Source organism: Hemiscyllium ocellatum, chromosome 16, assembly GCF_020745735.1.
Source record: "Hemiscyllium ocellatum isolate sHemOce1 chromosome 16, sHemOce1.pat.X.cur, whole genome shotgun sequence".
Taxonomy (NCBI): Eukaryota; Metazoa; Chordata; class Chondrichthyes; order Orectolobiformes; family Hemiscylliidae; genus Hemiscyllium; species Hemiscyllium ocellatum.
In genome coordinates, this window is record NC_083416.1 from 32,067,356 (window position 1) to 32,093,587 (window position 26,232).

The 26,232-nt window shown below is 40.2% G+C and overlaps 1 protein-coding gene across 2 annotated transcripts in view; it reads left to right on the top strand.

The window, feature by feature from the left end:
• The window catches only part of sh3pxd2b (SH3 and PX domains 2B), a 329,121-nt gene that overhangs the window by 288,023 nt on the left and 14,866 nt on the right, over positions 1-26,232 (top strand). For both annotated transcript variants that reach the window (XM_060837107.1, XM_060837108.1), the window contains 4 exons: positions 1,139-1,252; positions 5,584-5,701; positions 17,521-17,753; positions 18,947-18,996. In XM_060837107.1, coding sequence (XP_060693090.1) covers positions 1,139-1,252; positions 5,584-5,701; positions 17,521-17,753; positions 18,947-18,996 — 515 coding nt within the window. The remainder of the gene's footprint in view (positions 1-1,138; positions 1,253-5,583; positions 5,702-17,520; positions 17,754-18,946; positions 18,997-26,232) is intronic.

The window sequence follows — 26,232 nt, forward strand, 5'->3', positions numbered from 1 at the left end:
CCCATTAATTTCATCTTTATTTCAGTTATAAAATCAAATGGTTATCTATTATCTGAATTTATGATGATCATTATATATTATTTGACTATGGAGAGGCTGTGGTACTACATTGCCATTTAAAGATGTATGGAAAAGTCAGACTGTAAAACAATAACACTGCAAACAGAAGGAAATAATATGGGTCAGTCCACAGTGAAAATCCACTGACACAACATGGAATGGATTCAAGGCAATCTGGATAGTAAGGAAATAAGTCTAGACTGTTGGCAATGTTCCATCTTCATTAGTTCATGCTATAGCTCTGTTCTGTTATAACTCTTATTACGTTGTGTTGATGAATTGTGGTTTATAATAATCATTTAAATAAATGTAATTTAACTGCCAGGTTCTCTCACTGTTACAGAATATAATTTTTAATGTGTATCTGTGAAACATAATATAAGATAATCAAGATTTCTTTCCCTTTCTACAATTTTACTTATGTATTTTTCGGTCTTCTTCCTAGAGATCACCATTTTCCAAAGACCATTTATTCATAATGTAATTTAACCTGGCTTCAGTAATTAAGTAATAGGATACCACACATGCCTGCATTGACAGGAACTTGGCGCAAACCATGCAGATTTCACACCTTTGCACATGTAATCCAATTTCCAAGCGAATAGATCAAGTGGGCCAGTAATCTGCTCATCACCAAAAAATTGCATCTTGAGCCAAATGCTTTTACCTGCAGCAAATCTTAGCCTTTGCAGTGAGCAGCTGTTTCTTGGATGCATCACTTATGTGTGTGTGGGGGGCGGGGGGGGTTGGTATGGGGGACCGAGAAGAAAAGTAACCACCTCCAAAATGCCTCCATTCAAATGACCACTTCCCAAACCTCTGGATGAGAGATATTGATTACAGCAATGAGAGTATTTTTTAGGTCTAGATCATTCTAAGTAGCTAAACAAACTAGCATGGTGGCAGGAAGCTGGTGAGTGCAAAGAAATGAACCCTTAAAGTAACACTGGGATATCAAGGCATGAAAGAAATCATCTGCTGGAGAGGTTTTACAGCAGTAACAGTAAAATATCAAATTCTTTCAGCATACACAAAAGAAATAGATGTATTTGGTGAAATGGCATTTTTGTGCTTTCAGGCTGGTGGTTTGTGAGCACAGCTGATGAGCAGGGTTGGGTCCCTGCCACGTGCCTGGAGGCTCAGGATGAAGCTCAAGATGACCTTTCAATTGTTAGTGCCAAGCCAGGGGAAGGTAAGCAGCCAAAACTAACAAGGAGTTTTAGTCAGATAATACTTGTTGTGTTACAAATTAAAAGGCTTATTTTAGCCACTTTTGTAACTGAATAAATATATTGTTATTTTTAAAGCTCAAATATTATGAACTCATTGTGAATGAGCATATACTTTTTGCTGAACACAATAAAACTGATGGTGCCAAAAATGCAGCAGTCTTCCATACGAATGCTCTAAAATGTTTTGGAATCAAACATCTTTTTTTTAAAAGGAAAATTTTAAACAGTTTTCCTTGAATACTTGGAAATTTGAGTTTGCCATAAGAGTAGAATTTTGTTTTCACCCAAGTTTGAATTTAATCTAAAGAGATTTCGAAACGATATGAGGGGCAAACATTTTACTCAGAGAGTGGTTCACATGTGGAAATGAACTTCCTGAGGAAGTGGTGGATGTGGGCAAAATTATAATGTTTAAAAGACATTTGGATGAGTACATGAATAGGAAAGGTTTGGAGGGATGTGGGCCAGGGCAGGCAGGTGGGAGTTGTTTAGTGTCGAGACTGTGTTGCTGGGAAAGCCCAGTAGGTCAGGCAACATCCGAGGAGCAGAAGAATTGATGTTCTGGGCATAAGCCCTTCATCAGGCATCCTGTTCCACCCTTGGTCAATTGTCTGTGTGGAGTTTGCACATTCTCCCCATGTCTGTGTGGATTTCCTCTAGATGCTCCAGTTTTCTCCCACAGACCAAAGATGTGCTGGTTAGGTGGATTGACCATGCTAAATTGCCCACTATATGTAGTCTAGGTGGATTACCCAAGAGAAATACAGGGATAGGGGAGGGGTGGATTTGGGTGAGATTCTCTTCAGAGGTCAGTGCAGACTTGATGAGCCAAATGGCCTGCTTTCATAATATAGGGATTTTATGATATCAATATTAAGTTGATGACCATACTGTTACCTGTAACTTAAACAATCATGGCATCTAACTCCACTCAACATTTCCCCTTCAACTAATGTTACTGAATAAAAAAGCTGTTTTGTCAGTGCTTTCATTTCTGTTTGTGTAAAAATCAGTTGCTGTACTTCCCACATTACAACAGTGACAAAACTTCAAAAAGTTGAAGAAGTATTCCGTGATGTCCAGAGGTTATGAAAGATCATGGACAAGTTAATTTATTTCATTGCTATTAATTCTCTCTCTTGGTTGCTGGAAAAGATTGCAGCTAAATTCAGAGTAGAATTTTAGGTGCAACTCCTCATAAATAAGTACTGATGGACTGAAGCACATTTGCAAGTCAATCACAAGTTACTGCTCAGTTATAAATATGGGTATGGTGTATAATTTTATGAATATAACACTGAGCCTTGAGTTGGTTGGCAATGGGCAGAGAAAAACTGCAACTTGATGAGGAACAATACAAAACAGAAGAGGCCTTGATGTACCTGAACCAGAAACTAAGAATCATCCAATTGTAAATGGTTCATACAACGTAAATAGGAAGGTGTGTCCAGCATCCTTTCCTGTTTGAATAGGCTTTTGTTTACATTCTTGGTGTTTGCATGATCATGAGAAGTCCAAGTACAATCTTCAGGTTAGTGGATAGGGAATAATTGGACTACTGTGCTGAGATAGATTTGAATGTTAATTTTAAATCTGTACATTCTGCCTTTATCGTCACGTCCATTCTGAATTCCTATTTCACATTTATGGATAATGCCATGCAAAATACATTATGCTACAACTTGAGTCTCCTATTAGTGTTTTCAGTTAGTAGCTACAGATCAATTCACAAGATAAAGCACTGAAATTAAGCATAGTTACTTCAAAACACTGACATTCCATTGCCTGATATTTTGCTCCTTAATTTAATTAGTTTTCCCAGAGACTTGAGAATTGGTTATTTTCTACTCAAAATGTTTAATTACTTTTTTTCTAATAAAGAAACTATTCTGTGTCTTAATGCTTGACAGATGTAACAACGGATATTGTTTTATTTTAAGATGTCTTCCTGTCTCCATTTAGTTTGTCATTTTATGTTTTCATACACATAGATTTTTAATATATGTCCATAGCAGAGATTCGTTAGAGATTAAAACAATGTGATTCATGATTTATCCGGTATTTCCTATTCATCTTGCAAGAATGGTTATATTAATGTTAATCCATGGTAAATAGTTTTGACCACCCTTCATAATGATTTTAAGAATAACACTTTCATCACAGTGACATTTTGAATCATTAATGACCACTTTATACTCTGATCACTTCCTATCTCCACATGCTATCAGTTACTAAGACATTCTGGTCTCTGCCAAGACATATGGGCCGTCGAAGGACTTTAGGAGACTTGTACATCAGTGTCTGGGGCCAAGGTGGATGGAGATGAGCTTGCTGTTACTGTAATCTGTGTCTGTTGCTGCTTCCTGTATATGTGTCTTGCTTACATGTTTTGCATGAACATGCTTTGCAGAATTTGCTCTTTTAATGTAATTTTATTTCAATATTAAAACTGGAACCTTTACTTCTCTGAATCAAGCCTCTAATCCATTATCCTACAGCTGCAACTGTGCAATTTGATTTGAAATGTTGCTTTTCCATAATATGATTATGTAATGTAAGCCTAACAATATCATAATACTTCCAATCTGTAAGATGTATTTGAGCTGCTTATAGAAGAAAGCTATTTTGTAGCTTTCTAATCTGTGTAAATGATCCAGACCCCATGCATTATCCTGTACAAATGCTCTCACAAGCTTGTAAATTCAGATGAAGAATACCCTCACCTATTTTAGATCTAACCCATCCAGAATATCACATCTACCATTTTTAAAATCATTGCCTGAAATAATCAGTTGGCCTTCACTGTTCATGATACCCTGACCCAGCTGTTTGTCCCTATCTCTCCGGCTCCTTTCCTAAATTTGCTATTCATAATCCTGATTTTGTGTCTTTCGTTCTGCTGATTAACATCTGATTTAAAAGAAAACTGTTTCAGGCTTATATTCCCAACTCCATCCACTATTATTTGCCTAAATGTTCACTGAAACACCTCGTTGGCACTCCACGATTGTTGGTTTGTTCATTATAGCCCTTCCCTAGGATCAACCACCTCATTCTCCTACGCATGTTTTAAGGTTTGGATGGCGAGGTTCATGAAAATTGAGAAATACAAGCTCAACTACTATGGCCTATTAACTCAGCATGTGTTATTATTTTTTACTTCAATCAGACCACACTAATGTCGGTTGTCTCTTTTGGACACCTCCCCAACAAATCCCTCAACAAGTCTTGTTCCACTTACAGAAAAAAAATGGTTCCCATTTGTAATTCCAAAATACAAAAAAACTTAGACTTTATGTAGATTAAAATTCACCAGCTCACCACCCTGCAAATAACCTTTTAACTTGAAAGTTATTTGTGTCACCTTTAGTCCACAGTTTTGTCCTAGTTTGGTGTTATCAATGTTGCATGCTTACAGTCTTTAATGTCATAGTCCTGTCTTATTCCAGCCACACTGACGCAATGCCAAAGTCAAGACATAATTGTTTGGATTGATGCTTTTACACAGGGAATAGCAAAAATAAAATTTTGTACACCTGCAAGAAAGCATGAGTATTATAAATGCCACTCACATTTAATGAATATTTATTACCCTTGTGGTGTAATGTAAATTCTATCATTCATAGGACATAATCTCTGAATGCTAACCAGTATAAATGTTCACAAGGTCAGATTCAGCAACTGCACTAAATAAGTTAAGAATTAAGCCAGTTAAGTAAAACTTCAATACAAGGTTGTATCTTGTAATGGCAGTGAGCTGTTTCTCCATTATTGCCAAAATTCTCTCCCATGCTCTGGCAAATGTGAAATGCTGACATTACTTCCTGTACAGTATTTCCAAAATTGCTTTCCTTAACAAATTCAAAAGGTTTAAAGGAGGAGACTGGAGTGCAATAATTATTAATTTCTCTGATGAAATTTACCACAACATCTGGATAGAGGAAATATAATTAAAAACTTGTATGGTGTTCATATTTCCTGTAGTTAGAATGTACTCGTCATCCTGACCATTTGGTTTCTCGTACTCAACCACCCCTTCCTTCTATCCTGTCTCTTGCCCCAGCATGAAGTGTTAATTTTTTTTTAAATTGTGCTGAATCAGCACAAACACTCTTTGTGGAACACTCTTTTGATGTACTTATTGGTCCCATGTATTGAGCTTTTAGTGCAAACTAATTTTACATAGCTTCAAGCTTCATTATTAATCATTTTTGCCAAGCTCCATAAATGCTCATTTCTGGCATGACTTGTGCTTTTTGGTTGTAAATGAAATATAAATTTGTTTTTCCAGAGGAGAATTTTGTTGTCATTTATCCCTACTCAGCAAGAGATAGTGATGAGATTGACTTGGAGAGAGGTGCTGTGGTGGAGGTTATACAGAAAAACCTGGAAGGCTGGTGGAAAATCAGGTAATTCAAATATCCTAATAAGGCTCTTAATGGTATAAGGAAAAGTTGTGGCATAGGATATCATTACACTGACTTATCCTTACTTCGGTATATTTGGATAAATTGAGTTTATTTTCTCAAATGTCATTTTCTTTTAAAGCCCAATTTTGATTAACTCAGTCATAACTTAAGCCATAAGCTTCCATTAAGCCAATATGCCTGCTACCATTTGAAAAGCCTGTCCAAAAGGTGAAATTGCCAGGTTATGGGACCATAAATTTCAAAAGAAGTGTCAGCGTTTACAGGGCTCCAGTTTTGCTTTACTGTGCAGCACAGAGGGTTGCAGACTGGTGCATTAATTGCTTACAAAATCACAGTGGAGGTATGTAGGGAACAGTAATCCTGTTAAAGCTATAAAGACTGCTAATGAAGGAGGTGCAACAAAAGAAAGTTAGCCCTATGTAGAGCCAAAGGTAAATTCTGCAAATTGAGGTGTGCCATAGATATCACCTTGGGCTTGAGAGTGTTAGTTATTCCAAGGTATAGTCTGAGCATATTAAAAAGAGAACAAAGAACAAAGAAAATTTACAGCCCCGGAACAGGCTCTTCGGCCTTCCAAGCCTGAGCCAATCCAAATCCACCGTCTAAACCTGTCGCCCAATTCCTAAGCATCTGTTTCCCTCTGCTCCCCACCTACTCATACATCTGATAAATGCATCTTAAATGAATCTACTGTGCCTGCCTCTACTACCTCTGCTGGCAACAAGTTCCAGGCACCTACCATCCTCTGTGTAAAGTACTTGCTGCGTGTATCCCCCTTAAACCTTTCACCTCTCACCTTGAAAGTGTGACTCCTCGTTATTAAATCCTTCACCCTGGGAAAAAGCTTATCTCTATCTATCCTGTCTATACCCTTCATGATTTTGTAGACCTCAATCAGGACCCCCCTCAATCTCCTTTTTTCTAATGTAAACAAACCTAACCTACTCAATCACTCTTCATAGCTCGCACGTTCCATACCAGGCAACATCCTAGTAAACTTTCTCTGCACCCTCTCCAAAGCATCCACATCCTTTTGGTAATGTGGCGACCAGAACTGTACACAGTATTCTAAATGCGGCCGAACCAATGTTGTGTATAATTTTAACATGACCTGCCAGCTCTTATTCTCAATACCCCATCTGATGAAGGCAAGCATTCCATATGCCTTCTTGACCACTCTATCCACCAGTGCAGCAACCTTCAGGGTACAATGGACCTGAACTCCCAGATATTTCTGCTCATCAACTTTTCCCAAGTCTCTTCTGTTTACTGTATAATTCACTCTAGAATTAGACTTCCTAAAATGCATCACCTCACATCTATCTGCCAATTCTCCACCCAACTTTCCAGTCTACCTATATTCGCCTGTATTCTCTGACAGTCCCTTATGCTTTCTGCTACTCCAATCTCCGTGTCGTCTGCAAACTTGCTGATCACACCAACAGTGCCCCTTTCCAGATCAGTTATGTGTATCTCAAACAACAGTGGCCCCAGCAGTGACCCCTGTGGAACACCACTTTTCTCCATTTCGAGAAACTCCCTTCAATTACTACTCTCTGTCTCCTTTAGCTCAACCGGTTCTTTATCCACCTAGCTAGAACACCCTGCACACCATATGACTTCACTTTCTCCATTAGTTTACCATGGGGAACCTTATCAAATGCCTTACTAAAGTTCATGTATATGATATCTACAGCCCTTCCTTCATCTATCAACTTGATCACTTCCTCAAAGAACTCTATTAAGTTGTTATGGCACGATCTCCCCTACACAAAACTATGTTGCCTATCACTGATAAGTCCATTCTTTTCCAAATATAAATAGATTTTATCCCTTCTCCAGCAACTTTCCCACCACTAATGTCAGGCTCAGTGGTGTGTAGTTACCCAGAATACCCCCTACTACCGTCCTTGTACAGGGGTACAACATGAGCAACCCTCCAGTCCTCGGGCATCTCAGTTGTGTTTAAGGATGCTACAAAGATATCTGTCAGGGCCCCAGCTGATTCCTTTCTCATTTCCCTCAGCAACCTGGGGTAGACCACATCTGGTCCTGTGGACTTGTCCACCTTAATAACCTCTAGCCTACCCAATATGTCTTCTCTACTTATGTCAACATGGTCCAGAGTTATCAAACTTTTATCTCTAATCTCAACATTCATCATGTCCCTCTCCTCAGTGAACACTGATGCAAAGGAATCATTCAGAATCTCGCCCGTTCTCTCAGGTTTAACACACAGCCTTCCTTCAGTGGACCAATCCTTTTCTAGTTACCGCTTGCTTGTTATATAAGATTAAAAGGCTTTGGGATTCTCCTTAATTCTGCTCACCAAGGCTATTTCATGACCCCTTTTAGCCTGCTTAATTCCTCGTTTAGGACTGGTCGTACTCTTCCGATATTCCTCCAGGGCCCGTTCTGTTCTTAGTTGCCTGGACCTTATGTACGCTTCCCTTTTCCTCTTGGCTAGTCGTACGCTTCCTCCTGTCATTCATGGTTCACAAATCTTGCCTTTCCTATTCTTTGATTTCAATGGGACAAGCCTATCCTTCACTATCTTTAACGTATCTTTGAAAGCCTCCCACATATCAAATATGAACTTCCCTTCAAATAGCAGTGTCCAATCTACATTTTCCAGCTCCTGCCTAATTTTGAGAAAATTGGCCTTGGTCCATTTAGTACTCTTCCCTTAGAACCACTCTAATCTTTGTCAATAAGTATTCTAAATTTTACAGAATTGTGGTCACTGTTCCCAAAGAAATCCCCAACTGCAACTTCTACCACCTAGCCTGGCTCATTCCCCAACACCAGGTCCAATATGGCCCCTTCCCTCATCGGACAATTAAAATGCTGCTCTAGAAAACTCTCCTGAACATTCTTTTACAAATTCTGTCCTATCCAGACCTCTGACACTAAGTGTATCCCAGTCAATGTTGGGAAAATTAAAATCTCCATTACCACCACCCTGTTGCATCTACCATCCTTCCATAATCTGTTTACCTATTTGTTCTTCTACCTCACGCTCACTGTTGGGAGGCCTGTAATATGGCCATTACAATGTAACTGCACCCTTCTTATTTCTCAGCTCCACCCATAATGCCTCACTACTCAAGCCCTCCATCGTGTTCTCCTTTAGCACAGCCATGATATCATCCCTGACCAACAATGCAACTCCTCCCCACACTTTTGCTTCCCTCCCTGTCCTGTCTGAAGCTTCTATATCCTGGAACATTTAGTTGCCAATCATGCCCTTTCTTCAATCAAGTCTGTGTGATTTCAATAACGTCATACTCCCAAGTACCAATCCACGCCCTTCGTTCATCTGCCTTACCGTTATACTCCTTGAGTTAAAATATATGCACTCAGGCCACCAGTTCTTTTGCGTTCATCTGCTCTCTGTCTATTCTTCCCCTTATTAATGCTATCTTGATGATTCTTATAGTCTCCACTTTCCATCTCGCTGGTTCAGATGTAGACCATCCAATTTGTAATAGTCCCACCTTCCCCAGAACCAGTCCCAATATCCAACAAATCTGAACCCCTCCCTCCTACACCATCCCTCAAGCCGTGTGTTTATCCTGCCTATTTTTTTTTTTCATTTCTATACTGGCTAGCACGTGGCGCTGGTAGTAATGCCAAGGTCACTACTTTTGAGGTCCTCCTTTTTAACTTCTCTCCTAGCTCCCTGAATTCTGCTGTCAGGACCTCATTTCATTTTTTTTACTTATCTTGTTGATGCCTATATGCACCAAGACAACTGGTTGCTCACCCTCCCCTTTTAGAATGCTCTGCAACTGATCAGTGACATCCCTGACCGGAGCACCTGGGAGGCAAGATACCATCTGGGAGTCCCGTTTTTGGCCACAGAACTGCCTATCTACTTCCCTTACAATAGAATCCCCTATGACTATGGCCCTACGAGTCTTTTTCCCACCCTTCTGAACAGCAGTGCCTGTCACAGTGCCATGATCTTGGCAACTGCTGGCCTCCCCTGGTGAGCCATCTCCCCCAACAGTATCCAAAACGGTATACCTATTTTAGAGGGAGATGACTGCAGGGGACACCTGCAGTGCCTTCTAATCTCTTTCTGCCTTTTGGTCACCCATTCACTGTCTCCCTCAGCAATTCTAACCTGCGGTGTCACCAGTTCACTAAAAGTGCTATCCACGATCTCCTCAGTATCACTGATGCTCCACAGTGAGTCCATCCACAGCTCCAGAGCTGTCATGTGGTCAAACAAGAGCTGCAGCTGGACACACTTCTTGCAAATGTAAGAGTCAGGGATGTCAGCCACGTTCCGGAGCTCCCACATCAAGCAAGGCACATGCCATGGGTCTGAGATGCCCTGTCATTGTAAACCTTAGCTTTATATCAACAAACTAAAACCAAACAATGCACGTAAACGTATGAAAGAAAAGAAAGAGAAAATAAAACCTTACCTTACAAACTCTTTTTTTTCTTCTGGTTAGAGGTGGGGCAGGAGCGGGAGGGAGATACTACACATGTAGTATTTCGGGTTTAGCCACTGCCCAAAATATATACTAAGTCCTTACCTTCCGGGCACCCACCTAGTCTCCACATCACCTACACTCTGTCTTCTGCTGCCCCCGGACAGGGAAGCTGAATGGGAGCTGACTTGAACGTTTTATATATACCTGTGTAATAACATGGTATATAACAATAAAAACCCATCGTGACCTGAAGTAAAGACTTCTCTTTTCCTGCGCATGTATTCCACTTCATTCTCTCCAAAAGCCTATAATTCCTGTACTTAACATTAGTTTAGGTACTTGGTGAAAGCTTTACGCCTTTTCGAATCGATGCCTCATTTATCAAAGTGGTATTACTAATGGGGTTGTGCCTGCAAACACAGAATTAATTACTTGATACCAGCAGACGGCTGCTGCCAGATGTCCTCTGGATGAGTTTGAAAGAAATCCTGCCACATGGTAGATAATCTACATTAATGTGAAGCAGGGTTACCTGTTACAACTAAAATTATTTACCAAATGCTTAAATTTAATGATTGCCTCTTTTCAGAAATCCAAGTGGCAAAAAATGCTCTACTCTGATGAAAACATAATTTAAATTGTCATCTTTTTATGAAGGCTGCAGGCGACATCCCAGAATTCTTTGCGACAAATATCATGAGATTTGGCCTGGAGCCAATGATAAAGATTTTTTCCATTGCATTTAGGTTTGTGCCTGTATGTTTTATTAATTTATTCATTCATGGAATGTTGGAGTTGATATCTCAGCTAGGATTTATTGTCTCTGTCTAAGCACCCAGGAGAAGCTGATGTTGAACCATCTTTTGAACAACTTCAGTCCTTAGAGTGATGATACTGAAAGGAAGGGAGTTCCAGGATTTGAACTAGCAATAATGAACAAATAGCAAAATAGTTCCAACTTAAGATGGTGAGTGGTTTAGAGAGGAACTGCAGATGGTAATGTTCCCAAGTATCTGCTGTCCTTGTTCTTCTAGGAGCTGGAGGTCAGGGATTCTCAAGTAAGGCTTAGTGAGATTCTCGAGTGTTGGAGCTTATAGACATTGAGGCAAATGGGGAGTATGTCATCATACTTATGACTTGTCTTCTAGATGGTGAAAGGCAATAGGAAAACAAGAAACAAGTTACTCACTGGAGTCCTAGACAACATCTGGGTTTAGGCTGACAAGAATCATAGAATCCTGCAGTGTAGAAACAGGCCATTTGGCCCAACAAGTCCACACCGACCTACCAAAGAGTAACCCATCCAGAGCCATTTCCCTACCCTATTACCCTACATTTACCCCTGACTAATGCACCTAACCTACACATCCTTGAACATTATGGGCAATTTTAGCATTGCCAATTCACTTAATCTGCACATCTTTGGATTGTGGGAGGAAGCCCACGCGGACATGGGGAGAATGTGCAAACTCCACACAGACAGTCGCCCGAGGCTTGAATTGAACCCAGGTTCCTAGCGCTGTGAGGCAGCAGTGCTAACTACTGAGCCACCGTGCCAACAAGTGGCAAAAAACATTCATGCCACACAAGTACCAGGCAATGATCACCTTCAACAGAAGAGAATTTAACTAAACCTGTTGCCATTCAATAACATTACTATCACTGAATCCCCTGCCATCAACATCCTTGGGTTTACCATTGACTAGCAACTGAACTTGAACAGCTATATAAATACAATGGCTCCAAGAGCAAACTAAATCTACAACATATCAAGTGCTTAACTGGTTAAAGTCTATCTAGATAAATATAGGAAGTCATGATTGTAGGCTTTTTATACAACAACAACCATCTTAGTAAACCTTTCATTGCTTGAAGTGGTTTAGTCCCATGGTACCACTTCCTTTTCCGGCTTCTTTCCCAGTATAAAGCTTATAATTGTGCACTGAGCAAATGAGGAGCCTGTGGCTGATGAGTCACTGCAGTTAGGACAAACAGATGTAAAGTGTGCCTGAGGTCCTGCAATTAATTGAAATGTATCTGTTTTTATGCACACATACATGCATAACTACATAAAAATTCAAGGTATATACGAGGTCTGCCATGGAATCTCCAGATTTAGTCACTGGGACAAAAACAGTAATTTTATGTGTTTCACGTCCAAACCTCAGTGTAGCATTCACTCCAAGCTCTGCAGGTGTGCAGCAGTCAGGAATGCATTGCAGAGTAGATGTGCAGGCCATACACAGCAGGGTTCCATTTGACGTAGGCATGTGCAAGGTAATCTTAAAAGGAGCAAGCGTTTCACAACAAAATCTTCTGTGCTTTCCCACTCTCCTGACCAGGTTTCTCCTTCTGGACTTCTGTATCCACGTAAATATCTGGTGGGAATGTTCCTCTGCTTTACCTGAAGTGGTATTTTCTCAGTCTACTCCTCCACCCCAAAATGTTCAAAAATGTTTGAAGTAACAGCAAAAGTGAAGGTCATAAGCAAATTGAGGTTAAATTTCATACCACTTTTTGACTTATGATGATGTATCCCATAAATAATAGCCTTATTGATGAAAATAACAAAACAATTTGGACTAGAAAGAAAGGCAAAAGATCTACAATAGCGCCACCTATACTCTTATCAAGAGGAGATTGTAATTGTGTTTTGATCAATATTCTCCCATATTAATGTACGTGAACAGAAATGTGAGATTGCAGTTGTTCTCTTGCCACCTTTGCCCATGAACACAAAATATAAAATAACCTGGTTGTAAAAATTCACCTTATAACAGATCTAAAGCTTTGAATCTTCATTTGAGAATCAATTGTTCTGAAATGGATTGGAAAAATTGGCAAATTCACAACATTAACATTTAGTTTGTTTAAAATAAGGAACAGCAATATGCGAAAAATAGGGAAGTCTTGAGCTCAGAGTTTCCACAAATTGCTGAATAGCTTGAACTATTGCTGCCTATGTAGAGATGTGTGATCTAGAGCTGGTCCTTTTAGGCCCAAGGCTGCTTAAACTATCTACAGTCTCCCACAGTTGAAGCTGGCAACTTCCACTAACTGCACTGTAGCTACTGGAGTCAGCCCTGTAAATTCAGTAAACAAAGGTATACACACACATCACTCACTAAGAGAATACACAGGGTGATTAGTTGACTTGCCTCTGCTATGTTTCATTTATACAAATGGTTTAGAATGTTTATGTTTCGTAGCAATATGCCAATTACTGTGTCCAAATGGATGTTGCAATAGTTAGTGTCACTGGGTAAAAATCCTGGAGCTCCTTTCCTGACATCAGTGTGAATATTCCTACATCACATGAACTGCACCTTCTTCAGGTGAAATAGTAATGGGCAGTTATTATGGCTGGGACAGTAATACCCATAACCTATGCAAGAGTACAAAAATGGATCAGATGTTCCTGTTGGTAAATTAGGAATTGGGATTACATTCTTGAGTAACAACCAGGTGAATTGAGCACAGATTCCACAGCCAAAAAGGTGGTATGTCAGTTGCCTGCTCACTTCCTATACCTTTCTCCTCTTCAGCTAGTTAGTCAACTGAGAGTTGTTGCAATTATTGCCTGCACTTGCCTGATAGGAGTTAGACACATGAAAGTTTGTGGTCATGATCACCTTCACAACTGCTCAGCCATGCAGTCGCATCCCACTGAGGTTCCAAAATGGGCTAGATCAGGTGACTGATATTTAGTAAATGGTAGATGTCCAATGCCATGTTCCTCGATGAGGTTTAGGAAGAGAAATCACTCCTGTACCTGGGGGTCTTGGTCCCCCTTCTTTTCCTCCCTATTCTTAGAGCTCATTGTTACTGTTGCTTTCCCTGTTGTGCCCTAGGCAAGGGGGATGCAAATTACTACCCTGATTGATGGAGAAAGTAGCTTGTGCAGAATTGTGCAAAATCTTGCTGTCCTTGACAATGTTCAACCAATTATGTCATCCAGGAGCCTTAGCAAAAATGGAGTCAGTGGGAATTAGGGAGGGAGGGATCTCTCCAGTAATCAGAATCTTGCCTGATGCAAAGGAAGCTGGCTGTGGTTGTTGGAGGTCAGTCTTCTCATTTCCAGGAGATCTCTATAGGAGTTCCTCAGGGTCGTGTCCTAGGCCCAATCATCTTCAGCTGCTTCATTAATGACTGACCCTCCACCATAAGGTCACAAGTGGGATGCCTGCTGTAATTGCATGATGTTCAGCATCTTTCCAGACTCCTTGGATACTGAAGCAGTCCATATCCAAGATCTGAACAAAATCCACTCTTGTGCTGATAATTTGTAAATAACATTCACAGCACACAAGTGCCAGACTGTGACCATAACTATTGTCTCTTGAAATTCAGTGAAATATCACCATTGAATTTCCCCACTAACAAAACCCTATGAATACTGTTTCTCAGAAACTGAACAGGACAGCCAAATAAGTGCTGTGGTTACAAGGAGTAGACAGAGTTTAGGAATTTGGCAGCAGATAACTTAGCCCCTGTCTCTTCAAAGCCCATCCACCATTTACAAGGTGCAAGTCAGGAATGTGGTGCTACACTCTACACTTACCTAGACGGTTGCAGCTCCGAAAACACTCAAGAAACATCCACAAGAAAAGCAGCCTGCTTGATTTGCACCACATCAACAAATATCCGGTGCTCACAGGCCGTGGTGTGTAACATCTACAAGATATAATGCAGCAATTTACCAAAGCTCCTTTAACTGCACCCTCAAAATTGGTGACCTCTACTACCTGAGTACACATATGTGAGAGCACCAACATCTGCAAGCTCCTTTTCAAGCTTCCCTCCATCTTGACTTAACGTACGAACAAAGAGTAGGAGCCTGCTTCGCTATTTGTATGATCATGGCTGATCGCATCTCCGCCTCAACTGCACTTCCCTGCCCACTCTCCATCATCCTTCAACACCATTACTAATTAAAAATCTGTCTATCTGCTCAATTTCCCAACATCAGTTGCACTCTGGGATTATAAATTCCACAGATTTATAACTCTTTGAGAGAAGTAATTTCTCCTTCTCTCTCTTTTAAATCTCCTACCCCTTGTGCTAAAACTATGACTCCTCATTCTAGATTGCCCCATAAAAAGAAATATCCTCTCTACTTCTACTTATCAATCCCCTTCAGCATCTAATTGAGGTATACAAGATCTGCTCTCATTCTTCTACATTTCAGAGAGTGTAGGCCTGAACTGCTCATATCTCCCTTCATAAGACAACCCCCTCACCTCTAGAATTAATCTAGTGAATTTCCTCTGAACTACCTTCAATACAAATGCATCCCTCCTGAAGGGGACCAAAATTGCACATAGTACTCCAGGACTTGGAACTAGTTTTCTATTCATTGTCGCTGGGTCAAAACCCCAGAACTCCCTTCATAATAGCACTGTGGGTGTTCCTATACCTTAAATGGTTCAAGGAGGCAGCTCACCAGTGGACCACACTCTTTGATTAAGTTTTTAAAAAGTCTATACTTCAACAGTTTTAAACACTCCAAAACCACCAAAAACATTTGACAATTGCAAGAGAGCAAAAAGAAATCAATCTGCAAAGAACCTGTCAATAGTAACTGCTCCCTAAAAATAGCGTTGGCTAGGGGACCCTTCATGTTACTGAACATATGTTCAGCTGCGCCAGTTTGAAAGGATATTAGCCTGGGATGGGAGTGAAGATCCAGAATAGCATTGTTGGCATCAGAACAGCTTTACACAATGATTGACGTCACAATCACATACGTCTTGCCCACACTTCCTGCATGCAAGGACACTTTGTCACCAAAATAAAGCATCCACAAACTGTATTTGAGATGCAAAATAACTTGTAACACCCGGAATAGCCAGCACTGTGCACCCATATTTTGTGGCTTCAGTCTAATTTTGAAGTTTCCTCTTTCTCCTGAATTTCACTAGAGAAAGGGAGGGCATTGATTGGAGTTGCCTTTCTGTAACTTTCTGGCAAATATCCCGATGGAAGATATAACTATTTCTTGTGGGCAGTACAGATAGGAAATCAAACTGTTCTCACCTCCCAAAAAAGGGTAGAATAGATGCAGGCAAAATGTAAAGATGGCTTTACAAAAAATAAAATCTTGAAATACACCAATATTTTGTGATCATTTTGTTAATATCTTACAATGACACTGGTATCTAGCTGATATTGTCACAGAAAGATCAGAAACTGTAACATAATTGAATGTATTTGACCTCAGACCCACCAGATTTTGATGATTTCCTTTTTGTCAATGAATTGTCTTTCACTATTTTACAGGATATGATTAATTTATTGAGATATGTGTTACGTTTGACCACTTGAGAAAGGATTAGTATCTATTATCTCCCAACTAGAAACAAAAGCAGAGTTCTAATACATATAAAAAGATTCCTCAGAGAAACTGTCATTTTTTGAATAAAATCCCAACACTGCTGGCTCAGCATATATTGTCCATCCTAGAAAGCAGTAAGGAGTCACATACATTGCTGTGGGTATGGATTCAGATGTGGATCAGACTAGATAAGGATGGCAGTCTCCTTTCCGAAAGGACGTTCGTGAGCTAATTATTTTTCCCAACAATCACCAATGGATTTATGGTCATCCTTAGATTCTTAATTTCAGATTTTTATTCAATTCAAATTCCACCATCTACTGTGTGGGATCCGAACCAGGTCCCCACAACATTACCTTGGGTCTCTGGTTTAACAATCCAACAATAATGTCATTAGGCTGTCACCTCCTCAATGTTCTCAAAAGGATGCTCCTACTAGCTGCTCCTGACTTAGGATTATCATGCACCCAGCAGCAATCCCAATGTAATTCTGAAGATTGCCTGCCTGAATGACCTTACAGGAACCAGATATTTTCACTAGATGATGTAAATGAATTTCTTAAGCTCACATAAGTATTGCTATTGGATGAGTCGGATTCATGTTGGCAGTCGCATCATGAGCAACTCTCTAAGGCCAGTAAGAAAAGCGACTAGATAGGACTGCTGTGGTACTATGGCAATGACCCTTCTCTGGGCCAGAAGGTCAGGATTCTAGTCCCACCTGCTCCAGAGATATGCCATAACATGTCAGAACAAATTGATCAAAAAAAATGTAAAATCATCTTGTGCTGTTGTCAGTGATTATGTATGAATTTTTTTTTGGATAGTCAATTCAGCAGCCTAAGAATTAATAATAGATTCCGGAAAAATGGACCTATTAACTTCCTGCTAAAACACATATACTTTTGTTATGTTTTTGCTACTCTATAATGTTCATTAAATCTCATTAGTTTGCTAATAAAGATGGGATCAAGAGAATTTTGTGTTGATCTCATAAAACATTTTTTTTTGAACAGATATAAAAATCAGGAGGGCTGGGCCCCTGCCTCATACCTGAAAAAAGCTACCAGTGATATCTCAGGTCAGAAAATTACTTCAGGGCAATCTATCCATTCAAGTGCGATGGACCTTGATGGGATTGGAAAACAGCCAGCCTCTGTGAAAGAGATCAGAGAAAAGGGATTGTTGTTTGACCAAAAAGATGAAAGAAATGAGATCCGCGGGGCAGCAGGTGCTGATGTGAAAGGCAGTAAGTACGTTTTTGGCACTATACAGCCCACAGAGAATACCTTCATTAAATGTGACAAGATACAGATGGCAGTCACTTATAGGAGACATATGTGTTCTCACTTTAGTGATTCCATTTCAAAGCAACATTCATGATAGAACAGAAAACAAGGGTGGGTATTAAAAAGAAGCAAAATACTGTGGCTGCTGTAAATCTGAAACAAAAATAAAATGCTGGAGAAACTGAACAGATCCAGCAGCATTGGTGAGGAAAGAAACAGAGTTAACGTTTGAGTCCAGTTTAACACTTCAGAATTGTCTGGGGTTGGAAAATAGTTTTTTTTTAATGCTATAGACAGAGGGAAAGAGGAACAGATTGTAAGGGTGTTCTGAACCAAAGCTAAAGGGACTGCTAACAGTCGAGAAGGGATGATGTAGAAAGAGTATAATTAAAGATGTGGACAGGGGAAAAAAAAGTCTGTTCCACTGAGAGAGCATTACTTTCTCATTGAAAAGGTAAAGCAAATGTTGAGTCTTCTGGATTATTCAGCACTTTTGAAACAGCTGAAAATGTAACAGCGTGTTGTGTGGAGATGATGCCTGACAAAATGATTGACAGTCATAATGTGTTACATTCCTAATTCTTCTAATTAATATTGTGGCTACAAACCTGAAGTATTAAATGGTGGGAGTGTCATTTTACTGTATACTTAAAGAAAATCCCACAATAAGTATTGCTAACTTCCCTGAGACTCCCTGGCTACTTCAGCAATTTGGCATCACACAGATGATTTGACTTTCTCCAGTGGAGTGATGACTTCAGTGTGCTCAGAAGTTATAAGGGGCCTGTTACACAAGTTGCTTTGCATTAGCACAGGAGCTCTAGGGATCTGAGAATCCAAATTGCTTGTTTTCATTTTAGATCAATTGCCACAGTCATTCTCAGGAGGCTGTTATTGGCTACCTTCAGGTACTTTTTCAATTTTCTTCTGGATCCTTTCAGATTCGCATGAGCCAGATATAAAGGCCAAAAGCTGAAGGCTCATTGCGGTTTAGCTGGTTTTTGGAATGCAAGTTTGCTAAGGATCAAATTTAACTGCATTATCTGAAGAAAGATGGGTGTGCCTCATCACCTATTGGTTAAAATTTTTAATGAAAAGGAATCTTGGCTATCTATACAACAAACATGAATTGCTTTTCTGTTAAACAATCTAGAGTTACCAAATGCAAGACAAAGGCCCCCCCCACGAAGAGATCTTACTGTGGTGAGTATCAGATGATTACTTTGAATTCATGTACAGCCTTTAACACAAAAAGTCCCAATCACTTCACAGAAATTAGCACAGCTGGAAAGGAACAATTAAAACTAGCAACCAAACGTTTAGTCAAAATTGGATTTTGAGAGATTTTCTTTGAAGTGGCCAAAACAATTACAAAGACTGAGTGGTGAAGGAAATTTTCGGACAAAGCCAGAGTAAAATTTTGTGATAATTAGGGAGCAGGTAAAGTTGTGAAGATGATTGCTGAGTTAATGTGGGGGTGAAAGCCTCATCTTCAGGACAACAACTTAAAATTTTAACATCTGGAGAGAGCAAGCCACTGGACCAGAACTTACTGTCAAAATAACAGTGGTGTTCATGGTCCTTATGTTATGTCTGCACAAATTACCATCAACGTCAGGCAAGAATCAGATACATGATTAAATGTAAAATACCATAAATGATGCCTGAGGTGCACTGCTTAGCTTTTAGCTTCCCAAAATTACTATTTTATTGTATGATTCACTAATCAAATTTGGTGTCTTGAAGTTACTGTGTTGGTACTGTAAACGCAAAAACTGCATTTGCTACAAAAAGTTGAGGCTTGCACATTTCTGTCTGAGTGCCCTTTAGAGTGTGTGATGGTTAATTATTGCCACCAACCTCTCTGACTGTTAAAAGGGTAGAGTCTTTTGCTCCAGCTTTGAATTATTAGCTTATTTTTAAAGTGCATATTCATTCCTTTTGATTTATTTTTCTCTTCATCCAATTATTGTCTCCTCTATTTTACTCTATAGCTGATCTGACATTGGTATTTACTATGCCAAGTAACATTTCTTGGTTCAGACCCTTCTCTCTTCATTAACAGTTTGTTAATATTGTTCTTCAATGATTCACTTAGTTGTTTGCCTTGTTCATAGAGGTTCCATATACCTTACTATGAAAAGGCTAATGAAAATTAGATAGACAAAAAGGTCTAATGAGTGTTTGTTGATTGCAGTAAATTTGATAAATTCTAGCCCAAAATAATTAATTCAAAATAAAGGTAGTAGAATCTTAACAGCTCAACTTTGATCAAATTGGAACTGAGGTTAGGTTGAAGGATGTCAGGAAGAATGTTTGACAAGGTTTTAGGAGTGGAGGTGCAAAGGCAAATTTAGAAGTCTAACTGCTTAATAAAATATGGCTTTTATAACTTAGCTGAATGGCAAGCAGGTTTTGTGATTTGTGCACGTTCTGTCCTGACCTAAAACAGTGAAAGGAGAGGAATTTGACCTCTTCACTATATTAGGGAAGGTTTTAAATTAATTAACTCTGCCACTGACTTCCTAACCAGAAAACTCAACATCAACCTATTCACCTCGTCAAAAATCATCAAAATTTTAAGAGCTCTTATTTAATTGATTTTTAAATTAAAAGTCTGTAACATAGGACGCCAACGAAATAGTCTCATATTCTTATCTTTAAAGCGTTCTAAGAATGTAAGCAGATTGTGGTCAGTATACACAATCATCTCCGATACATTGTTTGTGATGTACTCATTAAAATGTTGTAAGGCCAGTACCAAACTCAATAGTTATTTTTCAATTGTAGAGTATTTCCTCTGGTGGGTGTTGACCTTCTTTGAAAAGTAACCAACTGGCAGTTCAATCCCATCCTCATTTTCCTGTAGGAGTACAGCTTCAATTCCAGTGTCACTAGCATCGATGACGACTTTAAAAGGTCTTGAAAAGTTTGGTGTAGCTAAAACTGGTTTGGTGGTTAATATCGATTTCAAATAGTCGAATGCCTCCTGGCATAGTTCTGTCCACCATGACTTTGTGTTCTTCTTCAGCAAATTGGTTAACAGTGCACTGCTGAGGTTTGGAGCAAACTTCCAATAGAATCTGCTGAGTCCTAAGAATCAAAGCACCTCTTTCTTTAAAATTGGTTGTAGAAATTCCTCGATAGCCTTCATCTTTGCATTTCATGGGGTCAACCTTCCATGACTGATGTTATGTCCCAAGAATGTCATCACTGCTTTTGCATTACCCCTTGGGAAAACATCGGAGTCTCAGAGTTTTTATCTGCCACCTGCTTCATTCTACACTGTGCCCTCTTTAGGTGCTATTGAGCTAACTCACCTACTCAATTTAATCTCTCCCTCACCTTCAATACATAATCTAAGTGTGAGATCTCTGACTTTGGTCCTGTCAATTTTTCTTTAATTAATTTCAAAGGGCCTCTCACTTCATGACCAAATATTAAATTGAAGGGAGTGAACCGAGTAGATTCATTTGGGGCATCTCTAATGGCAAACAATACAAATGAGATACCTTTGTCCCAATTGTTCGGGTAATCCTGACAGTATGTTTTTAACATGGTCTTCAAGGTCTGATGCCACCTTTCTAAAGCTCCCTGGGATTCAGGATGATACACACTGGATTTAAAATGCTGTATACCTAAGCTATCCATAACCTCCTCAAACTGCCTAGCAATAAAATTTGACCCTGTATCTGACTGAATCTCTCTGGGTTGCCCATACCATGTGAAGAAAGCTACTAACTCCTCTACCACCTTTTTTGCCTTGATACTCTGTAATGGAATTGTTTCCAAAAATCTGGTAGACACATCCAGTATGGTTAACAAGTACTGGTTCCCACTTTTAGTTCTCGAAAGAGGACCTACACAATCAATTATAACCCGTGTGAAAGGTTTGTCAAATGCGGGAATTGGCAAAAGGTGCTGGTGATTTACCTACCATTTGGCATGTATGACACGTACTGCAAAAGTTAACCACATCCTTAAGCATTCCAGGCCAATAAAAATATTTTTGTATCTTAGCCTGAGTTTTTTGTAACCCTAGGTGATCTCCTATGAATAATTCATGTGCTACCTGTCTGTATGCTTTCGGCAACACAATCTGGTGCACTTCGGCCCATTTTGCCTCAGCACTAACCTACCATGGTTTCCATTTCTGTCTGAGGATTCTGTCTTTCAGGTAATAACCCTCCGGAATATTCTCTGCCTCCTTTTCAGAGTACGCATCCACATATATATCTTTTATCACCTTGTCTTGCTGTTGCAAGTCTCTTAGCCTTTCAGGACCAAACACTTCTTAGCTGACCCTCTGTCTGTTTTCCTGCACCATTGCATCAAATAGGGTATCTGCTAACTGAGTCTCAACACCTTCATCTTTCTCTTTACTTTTCGCTTTGTAAAGTGACTTATGATAGTGGGATCTGGTTACTATACAGTCTAGGAAAATACCAGGATATTTCTGTTTTAACTCCTCAGTTTCATGGTCTTCCTTTGGCTCCTTCACAATAAGGGGTAATACTCCCACTTTGGATCCTGCCAAATCATTCCCAAGAACGAACTGAATTCCTGGAACTGACACACTTGTCAATCACTCCAACTGTAACTTCCCTGGTCTTAAGTTGGCACTCCAACCTGATCTTACATAGGGAAATGCTAAATTTCTGTTCATTTATCCCACAAATTACTACATTTTCTGGTAACAGATCGGAAAGAGTGCACATTTGCTCATCTCCTACTGTCAGCGACTTGTTAGAGGCTTAAAAATCACACAGCACCAGGTTATAGTCCAACAGGTTTAATTGGAAGCACTAGCTTTCGGAGCATTGCTCCTTCATCAGGTGGTTGAGGGCACCACAACCACCTGATGAAGGAGCAGCGCTCCAAAAGCTAGTGCTTCTAATTAAACCTGTTGGACTATAACCTAGTGTTGTGTGATTTCTAACTTTGTACATCCCAGGCCAACACCGGCACCTCCAAATCATGGTTAGATCCTGTATCTCTCAAAATTATTAACTTTTTGTTCTTCACCCCTATTCATTCTGAGTAAACATTACTCACAGAGATGAATTCTTTATACAGATCAGTTACTAACTCTATACCCAGCCCCTGACTAGGCTGTGCACTCTCTTGCAGCTCCTCTGCTCTTCTTGGGGTCTCCTTTATTACCTTCACTAATGCCACCGGCTTAGCTTCCTTTACCACATCTTTTCCCACAATGCCTTTCTTCAATGACCAGCACTATATCTTTACGTGTCCCACCTTCCGGCAATGGAAACACCTTTTCCCAGTGCCCTTCTGAGACCACCGGCCACTGTAATTTTCTGTGTCCCACTCCATTACAGTGAAAACACCTGAGGCCTTTCACCTCTTGTCTACCCTATCGGGTTTCTTTAACCTGTGGTAAAATCTTACCAGTGCGCTCGACTCTTGGTTTACTAGTGTAGGATCTCCCATTTTCCCAACTTCTATCCCTCACAGAATGAAATTCTGGCTGGAAGCTTGTTCACCAGCATGTACTCATCTGCTAATTCTGCTGCCCTTCTCACTTCCTGAACTTTCAATTCCTCCAGGTGAATTCTTACCATCTCTGGAAGTGAGTTTATAAACTCCTCCAGCAGAATAATGTCGCTTACAGCCTCAAATGTCCCATCTATTTCAAAGCACGCAACCATCGATCAAAATGACTGTTTAATTCTTTCGAACTCAACATAAATCTGACCTGGTTCCTTCCTTGTGTTTCTGAACCGCTGTCCAAATGCTTCTGTACCAGTTCATAAGCACTTAATGTAGTCTGTTTAACCTCTTCATAATGTCTTGACACCTCATCCCTGACAATGCGGCAAATACATCACTAGCTCTGCCTACCAATTTAGTCTGAAATAGCATTACCCATAAATCCTTGGACCACTCCATCTGCCTAGACAATTCTTCAAATAAAATAAAGAAAGTTTCAATATCTTTCTCATCAAAATGTGGCAGAGTTTTTACACATTTATATACAGAGGAACCTTGATTATCCGAATGAGATGGGTGGGCACTATTTTGTTCAGATAATGGATTATTTGGTTAACTGGTTCAATGCCTCTCCTCTGGGGCTCGGAGTTTTCTGTTAAGACTGCTCCCAGTTCAGGAGACGAGGCAGTAGCATACCGCGCGCAAGCCCCTACACAACATTGCCCCCCAACCCCGTCCTCCCCCAACACTGTCCAAAACTGTCTCCCTGCCCGCCGCTCCCGGTTCCCAATTCTGCCCGCCCCCCCCCCCCCCCCCCCCAACCCTGTCCAATACCGCTCCCCGCCCACTTCCCAATCCCGTCCAACACCACCCGTCTCCCCACCCGCCCCCAACTCCGTCCAACACCACCCCCAACCCCATCCAACATTGCCCCCACCCACCCCAACCCCTGTCCAACACCATTGCCCTCAACCCCGTCCAACCGCACCCTGTCCCCACCCATCCCGCAAGTTCCCAAACCCCGTCCAACATCACCCCCCCAACCCCATCTACAACTGCCCCCCGCCCGTCCTCCAACCCCATCTAACACTGCCCCCTCGCCACCAAACTCATCCAACACTGTCCCCCTTACAACCCAAACCCATCCACCACCGCCCCTTCCCCTCCAGCCCTATCCTGTACTGCCCCCCTTCCCCCATCTACCCCTGTCCCTTCTCTGAGCCAGCCGGACTGGACGCCAACAAGACTGCCTCTGCCTTTGGGGGATGAATCTCCAAATAGCGCATACACACATTACTGCAACTTTTTGACAGGTTCCAGCATTGTGGAAGTGTAGAAGACCAGGGAAAGTGTTGGGGGAGAGAGAGAGCAGGAGGTCAGTCACTTGGAGACTGTACCTGGGCTCCCATCGATTTCCAGGACTGTTCTCAGCAGCATTTTAGTAGGCCGAGTTCACTTTTAATCACTTTAAACAAAGAACGTGATCAGTGTTGGAAACACATCTTTGATGTAATGTTTCTATCAGGACTTCGAGTTCTCCTTCAGCTAATCCGATATTCGGATAATTGATACTCGGATATTCGAGGTTCCTTTGTATATCACTACTTTCTCTTTTACTCTCCATCCTGTTAACTTGACTTTGCTGACTAAGGCACAACTTCTCATGTTCTAAATTCTCTCTCTTTTTCTCTTTCCCTTTCTTCTCTCTCTCTTTGCTCAGCCAAGAACTTTCCCTCTCTCTCTCTCTCTCTCTCTCTCTCTCTCTCTCTCTCTCTCTCTCTCTCTCTCTCTTTCCTCTCTCTTTTTCCCTTTCTCTCTCCCTCTCTTCTCTCCCCCTTTCTTCTCTCTCTCTCTCTTCCCTTTCTCTCTCTTTCTTCTCTTTTCCCCTTTCTCCTCTTGTTTATCTTCTAACTCCATTTTCCTCAATTGTAATTTAAGTTTTTCTACCATTACTGCATTTGTCTGTTTCTCTGACTCCTTTACAATTTCAGCTTTGCGTTTGTCCTTGGTTAAACCCAAATCTAACTTCTTTGCTAATTCTAAGAGTATGGCCTTTTTCTTTCTTTCTAAACTTTCTTCGCAAATGTGAGAATCATTTTCAAATCCTAGAACCTCTTTTGCAATTTTAAGAGCCATTACTCTCACTTTTAATTTAATCAACCACAAGTCATCAAAATTAAACAAATTGTCTCACCTGCATGTTATTTGAAGATCTAGGACACTAACCTGCAAGTGTTTAAATCAACTGGGATCTTTCATACACCTAAATCTATTCAAATCTGTCTAACCTAGTTCAAATCACAGACCCGAACCCCCAAACTGTTATGGCACTGGGTAAACTCTCCTGCTTAATTTAAAACCAACAACACAGAAAAGATTTATCCTATGCGTAATCTGTAAACATTTTGAGTGGCCAAGAACTATGTAAAGTAAAAATTAACAAAATGTATTTCTTAAAGTTTAACAGAGAATAATTAACAAACTACTATTTATAATTTCTTTCTCTAACCTATCTTTTACCTTGTCTATAATACTAGTCTGATAGAACTCCCAATTAAGATTCTAATCTCAAAACCAGGCAACGTTAGGTCCTTGTCTTCAGATCTTCCTGTGCCTTCTTTTCATCTTGTTAGGAACTTCTGCGTTACAGGTTACTGATCGAAAAGGTACTTTTAAGAGAGATTTTTTTTCAAGCAGTCTGTTACAGCTAGGACTTGGCAATTCTCCTCTCAACTGTTCAATTTTCTCCCGGTCTTATACCCCAGAGCATCGGATTGTATCATTGGCTTTTATGATTGACAATATACTCAATTCAAACTTGATTAAAAATTGGTATTTTTTTTCAGGGTATAATTTAAACTGATTGGCCAAATTTGAATTTGTTTTTGTCTCCAGGCAATAGCTAATCAAGTTGTTCGACCAATTGTTACATACATTGTTGCCTTATTGAGAACACTTGGTGCTGTATCCCGTAGTTTTGCTGCTTTT